This window comes from Stegastes partitus, unplaced genomic scaffold (genome assembly GCF_000690725.1).
Source record: "Stegastes partitus isolate 25-593 unplaced genomic scaffold, Stegastes_partitus-1.0.2 Scaffold1835, whole genome shotgun sequence".
Taxonomy (NCBI): domain Eukaryota; kingdom Metazoa; phylum Chordata; class Actinopteri; family Pomacentridae; genus Stegastes; species Stegastes partitus.
Genome location: NW_007579566.1, coordinates 59,068 through 72,296, shown reverse-complemented (window position 1 = coordinate 72,296; position 13,229 = coordinate 59,068). Strand labels below are relative to the sequence as shown.

Genomic DNA, 13,229 nt, shown 5'->3' with positions numbered 1-13,229 from the left:
CACACACACACACACCTTGCAGAAAATCGACACACACCCACGTACGGCTGTCAGCACACTTTGTGTCCTGGTGTCCTTCAAGGCGCAGCTTTGAAAGATGCATCGATCAGGACGCAGTTATTGGCAGAAAGCGAGAGACTCAAGCAGAACGATTTCATGTAATCCTCTGGTGTCGAGCAGCGGAAAGCCCCGGTGGAGCTGTAGTAGTAATAATAATAATAATAATAATAATAATAATAATAATAATAATAATAACGTGGTCTTACTGTGATCACTGTTTGTCATCCCGAGGACTTTCCCCAGGAATCCTACAAGGAGAAAATATTCAGAGCGAAAAGAAGAGATGAATCTCCTCCATGTTGACGTTCAGAGTCTATAAATACATGACGGCGGCCTATCCGCCCTACCGGGGCATATGGAAGCGGTTAGACAGAGATGGGAATTGCCTTGAAATTTATAAAAGCGTTTATGGCGACTGTTGAGTCATCTGGCTGTCAGTGCGCATACCGCTCAGTCCGGATTCCGTTTGAGGAAAAACGTCACGCAAAAAAATAAATAAATAAAAAAAGACAAATGTCGTCGTGGTGCCTAAATAAAGAGGCTCTGTGGGTGCTGGAGCTGTGGGTGCTGGAGCTGTGGGTGCTGGAGCTGTGGGTGGTCCCCGAGTGACAGCCCCGCGTCTTTATGAAGTATGAACCTGTCAGTGTGTGAGCCGCGATGATCTCCTGTTTGGATCAGAAATTAAAGGGCGTTTTTTTTTTGTTTTTTCCTTCTCAGAGTTATCTAATGTGTTCAGTGTTTGTGGCGGTTTGAGGAAGAGCAAGTTCCAGGTTCTATTCTGGTCACAAGCCTGTAATCTAGCAGAGCAGAGCTGGTCAGTGCTGGTGCGCGTCTGAGCTGAAAATCCATACAAATGAGTTCAGGCTCAAATCGTCCGTTTTCAAAGCCCGTGCCTTTGGCTGAACCTCCGCGCTGCGCAGCCACGGTGCGCCTCGTGCTCTGTGTGCACTGTGTGTGTGTGTTTTTTTCTGTTTTATTGGCTTACTTTTCGTTCCTGTCGTTATTTAAATGTTTTTTAACCACCTTCTGCAAACGCTTGATGTGGATTTTAATGGTCTGATGCGGTGCGTAATGACTCCCTGTCAGGGCGGCTGTGCAGAGAAAACTTCAACAGGCTGCTAATGTTTTTTTCCACCTCATTTACTCTGCAAATTATAGATGCAGGATATCAATTAACATGGTGGATACAGCGGGAGAGGCGCTAATCAAAATGATTTCCCAAATCCTTGCGCGCCGTTTATCAGTTGTCCGGTTCCCACTAACAAGGAGGGAGAGGAGCAGAAAGGGAAGAAAAGGCTGGGCTGGATAAAGAAAGTAGTCATGTGTTGGTTTTCGTTTCAAAGACTTTCAGTGAGCTGTGCTGAGGGGAAACAGAGGAGTCAGCCCTCCCACCCTTCATCCTTAATAATCATCTGTCAAAACACCCACAAACTAATTTAACCATTTGCGCACAGATCTGGTAAATAAAGGAGGCTTTACACCCCCTCCTGTCTGGAAACATGTGCTCCAACAACTCTGAAAAAGACCAATAGGCCTGTTTTCTGTAGCCGGACGAGTCCCACTGCTTCCTTTATATGTATCCCGAGACAACACAGATGACATGAAAGCGGAGCAAAACCGAGGGCCTTTTGAGAAGATTGCTTTTCAGGCTCTAAATGTGTGTGGCTGGTCTCACTGGGGACCGCTCGCTGCGCGCACATTCAGCGCCCTGGGCCAGGGGTCCGCGCTGACAACATCAACAAACGGCCAGAAAGCCGCATTATGGAGGATTAGGAGCCTGATGAAAAATGCTGCTACAAATTAGCAACGAAAGCCCCAAAAGACCGTGGCTATATCCTTGTTCACTTTCAATTACAGACCGCCGAGGCCCGCTCACGGCCCCCCCATTCATTTAGGGCCTTTGTGAGGAAACGGTCCTTTACAAGCGAGCGGGAGCCACACAAGAGGAATCCGCGCCCACGGTGGCGGGACGTCCGTGGATGTGATACACGTCCAGGCGTGCAAGGAAACAGTTCAAGCGAATTTTTGTGCGTTTCTCACACCTTCAAACGGGTCTTAATTTGCTGCACTCTGAAGAAAACTGAAGTAGTTTAATTGGTCAGATGTGCACCTGAATTATTGTCAGCATCAGGCTTCACATCCGAGCTCAGAATTATTAAGATGGAATAAAAAAACGGTCCTGTCTCTGTGTGCAACACTTGGTTTAAAATAAAGCCCTGCAAATAATACAATTTAAAGTAATAAAACAGCAATAAAACAACCTTTTTCAACTGAATTCTATTTTATCCACTAAAAAAAAATTCTACTTTTCATGCAATAAAAAATAACGATTTTTTTCCCCTTTAAATTCACAAACATTTATTATTCTCGTCATTACAACAAAAAATGACCTATGAACATTTAGGTGTTTGTCTATTGGCAACACATGACATACTGTATGCTTCACAGATTAAATGGTGAGTAGGAGGAACAGGTAAAGGTTGAGGACAGGTATGGCGCTCTGCAGACCCACAATCACACAGCCTACGTGTCCACGGGCAAAACATGAAGGACTTTTTTTTTTCTTTGTTTTTTCTGTCACAAGTTCACCATGTAGAGAAGCTTTTAGGGGGAGTGAAAGTAGGAAAATGTTTTTTTTTTAATTATTATTTTTAATGTCAGAAGCCCGTCCGTCTGTCTCCGTGTGCTTTCTAAGTTAAACCTGAGTTTGCCGTCTCTTGTCAGCCTACGTCCACAACAACAGCCACATTCTCACCACGCACAAATAAAAACAACATCGATCATCATAAAACTCTCAGCTGTATTTAAAAAAAGAAAAATATGGGAAACACTCCCCGTAGCCGTTGGTAACGACTTTAAGTTAAAACACCAGAATCCTGGTGGTGGTTCTGACAGATGAAGGCCGCAGCCGGGAGCAGGCCGCCTCCTCTAAAACATCCTTCTCTCTCAATATTATACACACACTTATATACAAGCCATAAATAAACTCATCTCTCCTCTGACATTGTTAGGAACCCGGGAGAGCCTCAGACAGCCTGAGCAGCCGGATGTTCAGCCTACCTTCACCAGGCTGTTTACCGTCAGCGGCCACTTCGCACGTTTTTTTATTTTTCTTTTATTTTTCCTTTTTCTCGCTGTCTTTTCTTAAAAAGGACAAGTGTTCATGTTCGAGGTTTTGCTGGAAAAAGTCTGGCTCTGCGGCCCAGGCTGTAGGATGCTGTCCTGTGTTAAGTTCAAGTGGCTGGAGGCGGAGGCCAGCGCCGGGCTCAGCATGGCCAGGATCTGCGCCTGGCTGCCCGGCTGCGCGCTGTAGGAAGAGCCGCTGGAGTTGGCCGCGCCGATGATATTGTCAATGGAGAAGGAAGGCCGGCTCGGGGTGCTGGAGTCCGTCTTGAGAGGCGGCAGAGACGGGCTCAGCTGAGGATAAAAAGGCTTTCTCAAGTCGGCCCCTAAAAGGGAGGGCAGGTGATGTGGCGCGGGGAATATGGAGGCCGACGGGGGCAAGGTGCAGGGGGCGTTAGGGAACGGGAACGAGCCACCTGTGGGGTGTGGGTGGTAAGGGTTGTGGGCTGCGTGGAAGTTCTGCAGCTGGAGTCCATAGTTGTATCCGTACGGGCCGTATCCGAACCCGGGCAGGAAGCCGCCGGAGTCCCTGAGGATTTCGTTGCTCTGGTGCCTCTTGAAGCGCTTCCTCCTGCGCAAGAAGCTCCCGTTGTCGAACATGTCTGCCGAGTCCGGGTCGAGGGTCCAGTAGTTGCCCTTCCCGGGGTTGCCGGGCTCCCGTGGGATTTTCACAAAGCAGTCATTTAGGGAAAGGTTGTGCCGGATCGAGTTCTGCCACGCGGGGAATTTCTCCCGGTAGTAGGGGAACCTATTGCTGATGAACTCGCAGATCTCGCTGAGCGTGAGGCGCTTCTTGGGGCTCTGCAGGATGGCCATGGTGATCAGAGCGATGTAGGAGTAAGGGGGTTTCACAAGTGCACTTTTTCTGGGTTTGTCGCCGATCACGGTGCCGGCCTCTGCGCCGGAGCCCAGCTGGTCTGACGGACAGTCGGAGCTGCTGAGCCCCGGAGAGGAAGCCCTCTCGGCCGCGTTCTGGGAGTAATTATCGTCCGAGTCATTGTCCAAGTTGAACTCGTGGTGAATGTACTTTCCGTCCTTTCCGACGGATATGTCGCCACCGACCACATCGATGTCCACATCTTCGGACAATGCAGAGCTGTCGGACATATCCGTCCCTAAAGTCATCCTTGGACACGCCGCCTCTCGTCCCCCTCTCTCCCAGATTTCCTCCTTCTCTGGTCCGGTGAGCGCGCACACACCCTCCCTCTCCCCCTCTCACAACCACACCAGGCGTTCGCTGCAGCTTTATCTCCAACTACTGAATGCACACATGGCTAGAAGCTATTGAAAAGACTAAGAATTCTTTGACCTGTGGATTCGGCGGCTCCTTGGCGTCCGTGGCTGGTCAAGCAGGGCCGTGCGCGGAGCTCATCGACAAAACTTCAGATTTTCAGGCGTCAAAAAAAGAAAAAGAAAAGAAAAGACAGTGAGGGATGAAGAATGCTGCAGCGAATGAACTCGTGTTTTCTTCAGAAGCGTCCGTTTCCTCTTTATGCAGCAGATCGTTTAAAGGCTACTTGTGGATATCCAAACGTCTTTCCAAAATAGCTTTTACGCACGGGATTGGGTAGGTATCCAGCCAGACTGTCACACTATCCTCCTTAGCTCTCAAAAGGTATTTATAGGGCCACGCTGGTCACGTGGTCTTTGAGTCACTGTTACCAGGAACTGGAAGGAATTATCCTGCAAAAGTCAGATTCAACGAGCTTCAGAAGCTCAATTATCGATAAGAATATAAAATAATTTAAAAAAATAAGACCTGTTTTCTGTACAGGGAGATTAAATCAGTTTTTCTTGATTCTACTATGAAGTTTGAACACTTGAGCATTTGGATTCACTGCCAGGTGACATCTCTGCTGTTCTCTGCTTTATCAACAGATTATTACAAGATTACAGGAAGAAAAATAAAAATGTGGAAAATGGTGCATTTAAAAAGCAAGAAGTCTTACTGACACCATTAAAGAAATAAATTCTCCTCCATCCTCTTCATAATTACGTTTCATTTGAGAACATGAAGCTGCGTGATTTAATTAAATAGATTTTATTTATTTATTTATTTTTCAGGTGAGGGAAGCAGAAGGCGCGCAGCGGTGATGGATTTTTATGAAACAGCTCAGACACAAGCAAAGCAAGTATGAACCTTTTACTCTGAATTAAAATGTACTAATTGTTGATGTAGTCATTATGAGGAAGGTGTTCATTTCTGTTCAACAGCTGGAGCTCAGAATGACCTTCTAGAAAAAAGAAGGGATCGAAAGGTTCATCTCCAAAACATAAAACCATGTTTTATTATTATCAGCAGCAATAATGAGAATTATTTTTCAAATGCAATTAATTAGTTGAATTAAAGTAAATATATAGTGCAAAAAATAAAATAAATATAGACACAAATAAATAGACTTTATTCATTTTGGTTTAATTCACATTTTGTTTCGATTTTAAATTGTTTTTTTTGCCTCATCTTGACTAAAACAACAGGAAGCCTGCGTCTGGTCCAACATTCTGCTCCAGTCCCGGATCCCTTCTCACGGGTTTTGTGTTTTCTCGAAGTCACAACATTTCCCATCTGCATTTTCTGCGTGGTTCACATTGTTGTCGGGGGTGAAGTCAGCTGCAACCTGCTGCGCTGCGTGTCCGGGAGCAGCCAGAGGCCGCACATCAGCCTGGACGTCCCCGGTTCGTTCTGCTTCGTTACAGCAGAACCTCACCATCAGAGCTGCAGGTCCAACAGCAAACACACGCTCATATTTTTATTTTTATTTTAAAAATATAATGAACTCTTTTTTAAATTATTATAATTTTAATCCGACAGGGCCTCTGGTTTTTATCCGTTTTTAATAAATTCATGAACACGCTTTTGTTTGTTTATTTGATTGTGGATTTTCTTCTCTGATGGAAACTGTTCCGCTGAGGAATCAAGTTCAAGTCAAGCGTGCAGCACCTTGAGTCTCCAGGAGGCTGACTGATGCTCTGACCTGCCTTTAAACTCTGAAATAGACGCGCTGGCAGCTGCTCCACGCGTGACCGTCTCCAGGACGCACAGCCACTCGTTCTGTGCATTCATAGATTTCCTAAATAATTTGAAGCCAAGAGATTTATTTTTTAAATGCATGCATTTAATTTATTCATCTCCCACGTTGTCTTCCACAGCACATGACTGGATGTGATTCTTTCCTGGATATTAGAGGAATTGATGCCCCGGTTTGTTGATTTAAAGCCTAAATTTAAAGACCTGCAGCCTGTGTTTTATTAGACAGACAGTAAATGCTGCTCAGGACACATGATCAACCTGAATAAATGTATTTTATATATAAAACCCCGTCAGCAAAATGGCCCCACACCTGCTTCATTTACAGCTGTGGATGAAAATAATCTCACTTTAATCCGTTTCTGTACATTATATGAATGCAGTGGCATATAGAAGAGGCCCATATGAGGCTGTTCAAAGCTCCAGTCGGTTTTAGTTCGTGTTATCAGTGCTTCTCTGGGATCAGTGGCTTCTGCTGTTGCAGTCTGTGGTGCTGATGCGCCCCCTGCTGGCAGCAGAGGGGACATTCTTCTACTTGCAGGTGAGACTTTTAATTTCTGACTCATACAAATAAGACCACAGTGAGGACTGCTCTGCCAGAACAGAAAGCTGCTGCGATGATGACAAAGGAGCCAAATAACATAAAGTCATATGAAAGTAGCCTGTTGAGGAAATGCAGCCTCACGTCAGAGGACTCAGCAGTTTATATCACTCATAGTTTCACTGAATGCACTCCACAAACAGAGCAAGATTCACACTGTCAGCTTTCATAGATCACATTCATCTTTATTTGACCTGCAGATGCTCTTGATGTTGGAGTGACATGAAGTGAACAGAACCAGCGCTCGGACACCGTTCGGGGAGACTTTACTGCTTCATGTCTTCTCTACGAGCTGCAGCAGCTGCCTGAGAGAGATCATTTTTTTACTGTTTATTTGCAGAAGGAATAAACAGCAAATGCAGCTCTGGTTGCATTTTATTGTATTTTTCCAGGATTGCATGCTGGAATAAAGGTTAAAGGCAGGAATGAAAGGCGCTCTGTCACACTGTGAAACCCTCCAGCAACTGATTTTCATTACAACAATATTTAAATACAGCTTGAGGAACACATTTTGATTCTGATTCTTTTTAAATTCTCAAAGTTTTATTTGAATGTGTTTTTAATAGTAAAATAACAAGAATAAGGCGACTAACAGGAAAGGTGCATGTGGCAGGACATCCTGTCACAGTAAGACTCTCCTCAGTCTGCAGAGGGAATCAGGTCATGTCAGCAGCTCAGGTGTGTGATGAAACCACCTCCTACTGCTGCCTGGTGCCACGTTCACATGTTAGAGCAGAATCAGCACCAATCTATGAAAACCTAAGGAAATGTGAAGGAGGTCTCACATCAGTCTGCTTCTGCCTCCATCTAGTGGAAGGAAACGTCAGCGCTGCCTCCTCCAGTACCTTCAGTGGACCAGCTGGTCTCTAGCAGAACCAGTGCCGGTCCACACTGAACAAGCCGTTCTCTATCAGAACCGGTGCCGGTCCACACTGAACAAGCCGTTCTCTATCAGAACCGGTGCCGGTCCACACTGAACAAGCCGTTCTCTATCAGAACCGGTGCCGGTCCACACTGAACAAGCCGTTCTCTATCAGAACCGGTGCCGGTCCACAGTGAACAAGCAGCTGTGGGATGAAAGTGTGCTGGTGGAGGTCAGCTGGTTGTGACGGAGCTGTGAGCTGCTGCAGCCGGAGTTTTATCAGAGCAGGTGGATAAATGACGTTTGGTTTTGGATCTCGTGCTGCAGATCTTCTGGTTTCCAGATATTCTTGCTTCACTGTTGATCGTGTGGACGGTGGCTGTGACCCACCAGGTGGAACCAGAACAAATACACTGATTCTGCCTTTTATTCAGTCACTATACGTTTATGTGTGTTTTTGCAGCTGGTTAGGGTTCGGGTTAACCCTAACCCTTCACTCTGTCTTTTTTATACACGTTTCATAGTTTTGTGAGTGTTTTTTAATAACATTTAATCAGTTGGTGACTCGCCTCCGGGACCACAGCTGTCCACAAAACTACTAAAACTACTAAAATACTGCTTGTTGCCTTAAACCTCAGTTCTAACAGTACTTCCTGTACCTCCACGTATACGTCTCCAGGTACGAGGGAACGGGTTTCCACAACTTATGGTCCCATCATTGTTCATTTTCACTTCACAAGCTTCACTGCTTGGTGCTCACTCACTGGTTAAGGGCGTCGAGTTTGAGATTGTCAGTGAAGTTTTCTAAATAAAATGATCCTGAGAAGAGGAACAAAGCTGTTAGACTGACCTTCATGATTAAACATAAAGGAAAAGCCAGCAGTTAGAGAACTACAGATTTCTGCACATGTGAACGTACAGTCATGTAACATCCACGTCTTACTCAGTCTGTAGGATTTGATCAGTTTGATTCAAATCAAAGGCCTGTATTGCAGCTTTTAGGGTTTATTTCCAGCAGCGGTTTTGGTTTAGTTTGATAGTTTTGTGAGTGTCTAACCCTGCCTGTGACTCTGATCAGTTTAGTCAGAAGATGAACTGATGATTCCTGACTTGCTGTGATTTGTGTGAATATTCTGTGTGACATGTTTAGCACATGTCAGGCTGGTGCCGCTCCATCATTTTGTTTTAGGAGATAAATATTCAGGCTTTTGACTAAGATCCAGTGAGTCAGTGCTGCTGCCATGTCTGGGCCTTCAGCTTGTGTTAGTGGAGGATAAAAATTACATCTGAACCAGTTTGATGACAGAATTGATCCTCGTTTATTTTCTAATAAAATGAATGATGTCAGATTGTGTCAGAGCAGCTTGAGCTCATATCTGATCGAGATTCATTTGAAATGAAGGAAGACGTTTATTTTTGAACATTTGTTTTCATGATGAAACCATCAGTAAATCTAAACATGTTGTTCTTCATTATCTGTCACAAACAAAGACCACGTTGGTTTTACTGCAAAAATCCATTTATTCTCAGCGACTTGTCGCCACCAATGATAGCATCCATTCTTCTCTGATAGAGTTTGTACATCAGCAGACTATTTACACACACAGAGAAATAACAACCATATAAGAAACATGTAAACTTGAGATCAGACTCAACAGGATCTCTGCTTGCAGCACACATCTGGCCTTACATCCTCTGAGGAATGTGTCAGACATCTACATGGCTTTCAATAGGAATGTTTAGAGTGAGGCTCGGTCGGGTTCTTATGTGGGTTCTGAAAAATAAAACCTGTCCTTAGATGAGTTCAGGTGACAGAATACTAACCAGCCTTTCCTACATGAGGCTGTAACGTCCCGCTGCTCCTGCCTGCTGCCATCCCCCCTCACTGCTCCTTCTGATGGTTCTGGTAAAGCAAGAACATCTCACATGTACCGGTCCAGTCCTGACGCAAAGTTGGCCTGTCTCATGTAGCTGTTGTTGTAGGAGTTCATGGGGCTGGACAGGCCCAGCAGCTGCTCCGTGTGCTCGGCGCAGGAGCTGGGGCGCAGCGCCGGCAGGGACAGCCTGTTGCCGGAGCAGTACACCTGAGAGCTGCCCGGGGAGAAGCCCGACTGGCTCATGGCGGGCAGGTTCGGAGGAGAGGCCGAGGAGGAGTAGGGGTAGCCGGCGCTCAGGTTGGATGAGATGTTCCCGCTGTTCCTGCTCAGCATGTTGGCAGACGGGTTGACGCTCTGCGGCTGGAAGCAGGCCGACGGGTCGGTGCCGGTGACCGAGCAGCTGGAGGTCATGGCGCCCAGGTCGCCTCCGCCCAGCCCCAGCGCCTGGGAGTTGAGCTCCGCCACCGGGCCGCTCTGCACCACCGTCTGCTGGCTGATGATGTTGTCGATGCTGAACATGCGCGGCTGGCCCTGGCCCACCCCGCTGCTCTGGTAGTGGTGCAGCATGGCCGGATGCGGGGAGGAGGCGGCCAGCTGGGAGCCGTACCCGGAGCCGATGCCCGCGTACAGGCTGTTGGGGTAGGACGGCCTGCCCATGGGCGTCGGGGTGAAGGCGCTGGAGCTCTGCATGTAGCCCGGGTACGTGCTCACGTCTGTGCGCTTGAACCTTTTCCTCCTCCGCAGGAAGCTGCCGTTGTCGAACATGTCCTCGGCCGCGGGGTCCAGCGTCCAGTAGTTGCCCTTGCCGGGCCTGCCGGGCTCCCGGGGGATCTTGACGAAGCAGTCGTTGAGGGTCAGGTTGTGGCGGATGGAGTTCTGCCACTTCTTGGAGTTCTCCCGGTAGAAGGGGAAGCGCTCCATGATGAACTTGTAGATGCCCCCCAGGGTGAGCTTCCTCTCCGGGGAGTTGGCGATGGCCATGGCGATGAGGGCGATGTAGCTGTAGGGCGGCTTCCCCCTCTGCACCGGCCGCTTCCTGCGCCGGCTCCCCGTGGGCAGGTGCTCCTCCGTCTGGCCCAGGGCGGCTCCGTCCTCGGTACCGGGGCTGCCTCCCCGGGGCTCCGACTTGATGAGGATGTTGTCCTTGGAGCGGGCCTGCAGCATGAGAGGCGGCGGAGGCAGCGGGGAGTCCAGGCTGACGCTGGGGGACATGAGGACAGGACTGGCCTCGGCGGGCGAGTGCTCTGCGGTCATGTTGCACATGCCAGAGAAGTACGAGTAGTTTGCCAGATTCATAAAAGAAGCAGAAAGGCGCTCCTGCTGCTGCTGAAATGACCAGAGGAGGATGTTCCGCTGCCTGCTGCTCCGGCCACAACCAGCCGCTGTGTTCGGGTCGGTGTGTGTCTGTCCAGGTGAGAGGAAGGCGTTGACAGTTTTATAAGACAGGCCAGCAGTGACGCCACTGGGCCGCCTGTGACGATGGAGGCAGGAGGACCCTCCACCTCCTCCACCTCCTCCTCCTCCACCCAGCAGGCAGATGGACTCCACAACAAGCTGCTCTGAGCTCACGGGAACAGTTCAGCTCTATCTGGACAGAGTTCAGTCTGCTGGCCTTCAACCACACTGAGAAGAACATGAACCTGACCAGCAGGTCCAGGTTCAGGTCCAGGTCCAGGTCCACTTCCACCCTGAAGATGTTCAGTCATGAGAACATCAGTGAGGAGGTGGTTCTGGACTCCTGCTGTCAGCTTCACTTCATCACACTGGAGGAGGCAACATGCTCAATGTACAGAGAAACTAATAACCAACGTTTTATAACCGTTTAAAAACATTTCACAGTTATTGAACAGATTCTCACAGTTCTGTTAAACCACAGATAATAAAATGACAGAACACAGGATGAACCTCCAGGTGAGCAGGACACAACGGATCGGTTCTGTTTTAACTTTATTTGTATTCAGTCAGCAAAAGAAACAGAAGTTCTTGTACAGATATGTTCTGTTATTTAAAAGGAAAAAATGCATATTAGGAATGAAATAAATGGTAAATTAATTATTAGTAATTTATTCTTCAATAATATTTGACCATAAAAGTCTGGTGTTTTGTATTGTATTTAAATCAGCCAGAATATTATTATTATTATTATTATTATTATTATTATTATTATTATTATTATTATTTTCCTGATATTTGCTGTTATTAGAAAGCAAAAATATGAATATTTTAATCTGCATTTGAATGTGTGACTTTAAATAATTTAGACAGTTTTATAGTGTTTAATAATTAAAGAATCAAATCTTTGTCACAGATATCTGCTGGTCAGTTTTTGTTAAGTTTCAATGGTCGACTGTTTTTAACTTATTTTCTCTGATGTCCGTACTGTTGGGTTTTCATTCCTTCTTTTTCTTTTCTTTATTTTTTTCCTACAGCTCAGTGAAGCCCGTTAGAACCCACAGATGGCCCAAACAGCTCAAACCGGAGCTCTAACCTGTGGTGGTTCTGAATCCCACCCTGGCCCGTCCTGAGACGTCCCGTTGGAGCCACAGACTGAGTGAGTGATCCGTGCTCTGTGCTGCTCTCTGGGCCTCCAGCTGTGTGTATATCCAGGACAGAACCAACAGCCACAGAGCTGCTCCAAACCCAGCAGCCAATCCACCGATTGAAAAACAATAACAAGCCACTGAAAACAAGCAATTGAGCTATCAAAGCTTTTGGGCAAGAAAAGTAAATATCCCTTCATTTCATTTTCATTTTTGGAGAGTGATAATCAAACAGCGGCCTGGCCGGAGAGCAGAGGTGTTATCTTATGGATTGTGAAGTGAAAACAGTGTTGTGCACACAGTTGGTGTGCAGACAACAGCCTTCAAACACCAGGACGTGATGGTGCTTTTAATTGATTATTTAGGCAAACAGGGGCTGAAGGTAATTACAAAAGGTAGGATACACAACGAGGGACCGCCGGCGTGGCTTTGAGCAACACGGGCAGAGGCGCTGGGGACGAATGAAAGGAAAACATGAGAAAACCTGATTGATGGAGACGAATGTTTAGCACAAGATGGTCAACGGACGGTTTGAGGAGTGTAAGAAGGATGGAAGTCATTTATTAGAGATCCTGCAATTAGTAGATCTAATGAAAAGAAACACCAAATAAAGGAAATGTCTTTTGGAGGAATGATGCCAAACCTCCCACATTAGTTATTAAACACGTGTTTCTTTCAGTTTGTCTGCCACATGTAAAGTCCAGGAGGACAAACGACGACCGACACAGAGACAGACAGAGATGATCTGAACAAGATTTAATGGCTGACATCAGATTAGTACATGTTTTAGAAGAATTAGTCCTCAGATGTGTTCACAGCCTCCCATGAAAGACAGAAACCAGCTTCAGTCACTGGAATGAGCTGAAACTGACTAAAGTAATAATAAATAAACATCTAATGAGCAATATGACGTTGGTTTGAACAGTGGTTCAACAGAAATATATTAAAACACACACACAATCCAACCAGCCTGATGGACCTATGAACTAACATGGAGCTGAACAACCCTCTGAGCCAATCACTGCCATCAGGTGTTCCTGTAACTCTCAGTCAGACTTCTCACCTGTTGACAGGTGTTCTGGACCACTGCTCATCAGCAAAGGCCTCTCATTGGTCCACTGCTCATCAGCAAAGGCCT

General features: G+C 46.7%; 2 protein-coding genes across 2 annotated transcripts; both read right to left on the bottom strand.

Annotated features, from left to right (window-relative positions):
* Positions 1-2,390: 2,390 nt before the first annotated feature.
* On the bottom strand, positions 2,391-4,729 carry foxd2 (forkhead box D2). Its single transcript, XM_008302554.1, has one exon. It carries the CDS (start codon positions 4,306-4,308, stop codon positions 3,205-3,207), a length of 1,104 nt encoding a protein of 367 aa, XP_008300776.1. The 5' UTR covers positions 4,309-4,729; the 3' UTR covers positions 2,391-3,204.
* A 4,867-nt stretch (positions 4,730-9,596) lies between these two features.
* On the bottom strand, positions 9,597-10,847 carry foxe3 (forkhead box E3). Its single transcript, XM_008302553.1, has one exon. It carries the CDS (start codon positions 10,845-10,847, stop codon positions 9,597-9,599), a length of 1,251 nt encoding a protein of 416 aa, XP_008300775.1.
* Positions 10,848-13,229: the final 2,382 nt, after the last annotated feature.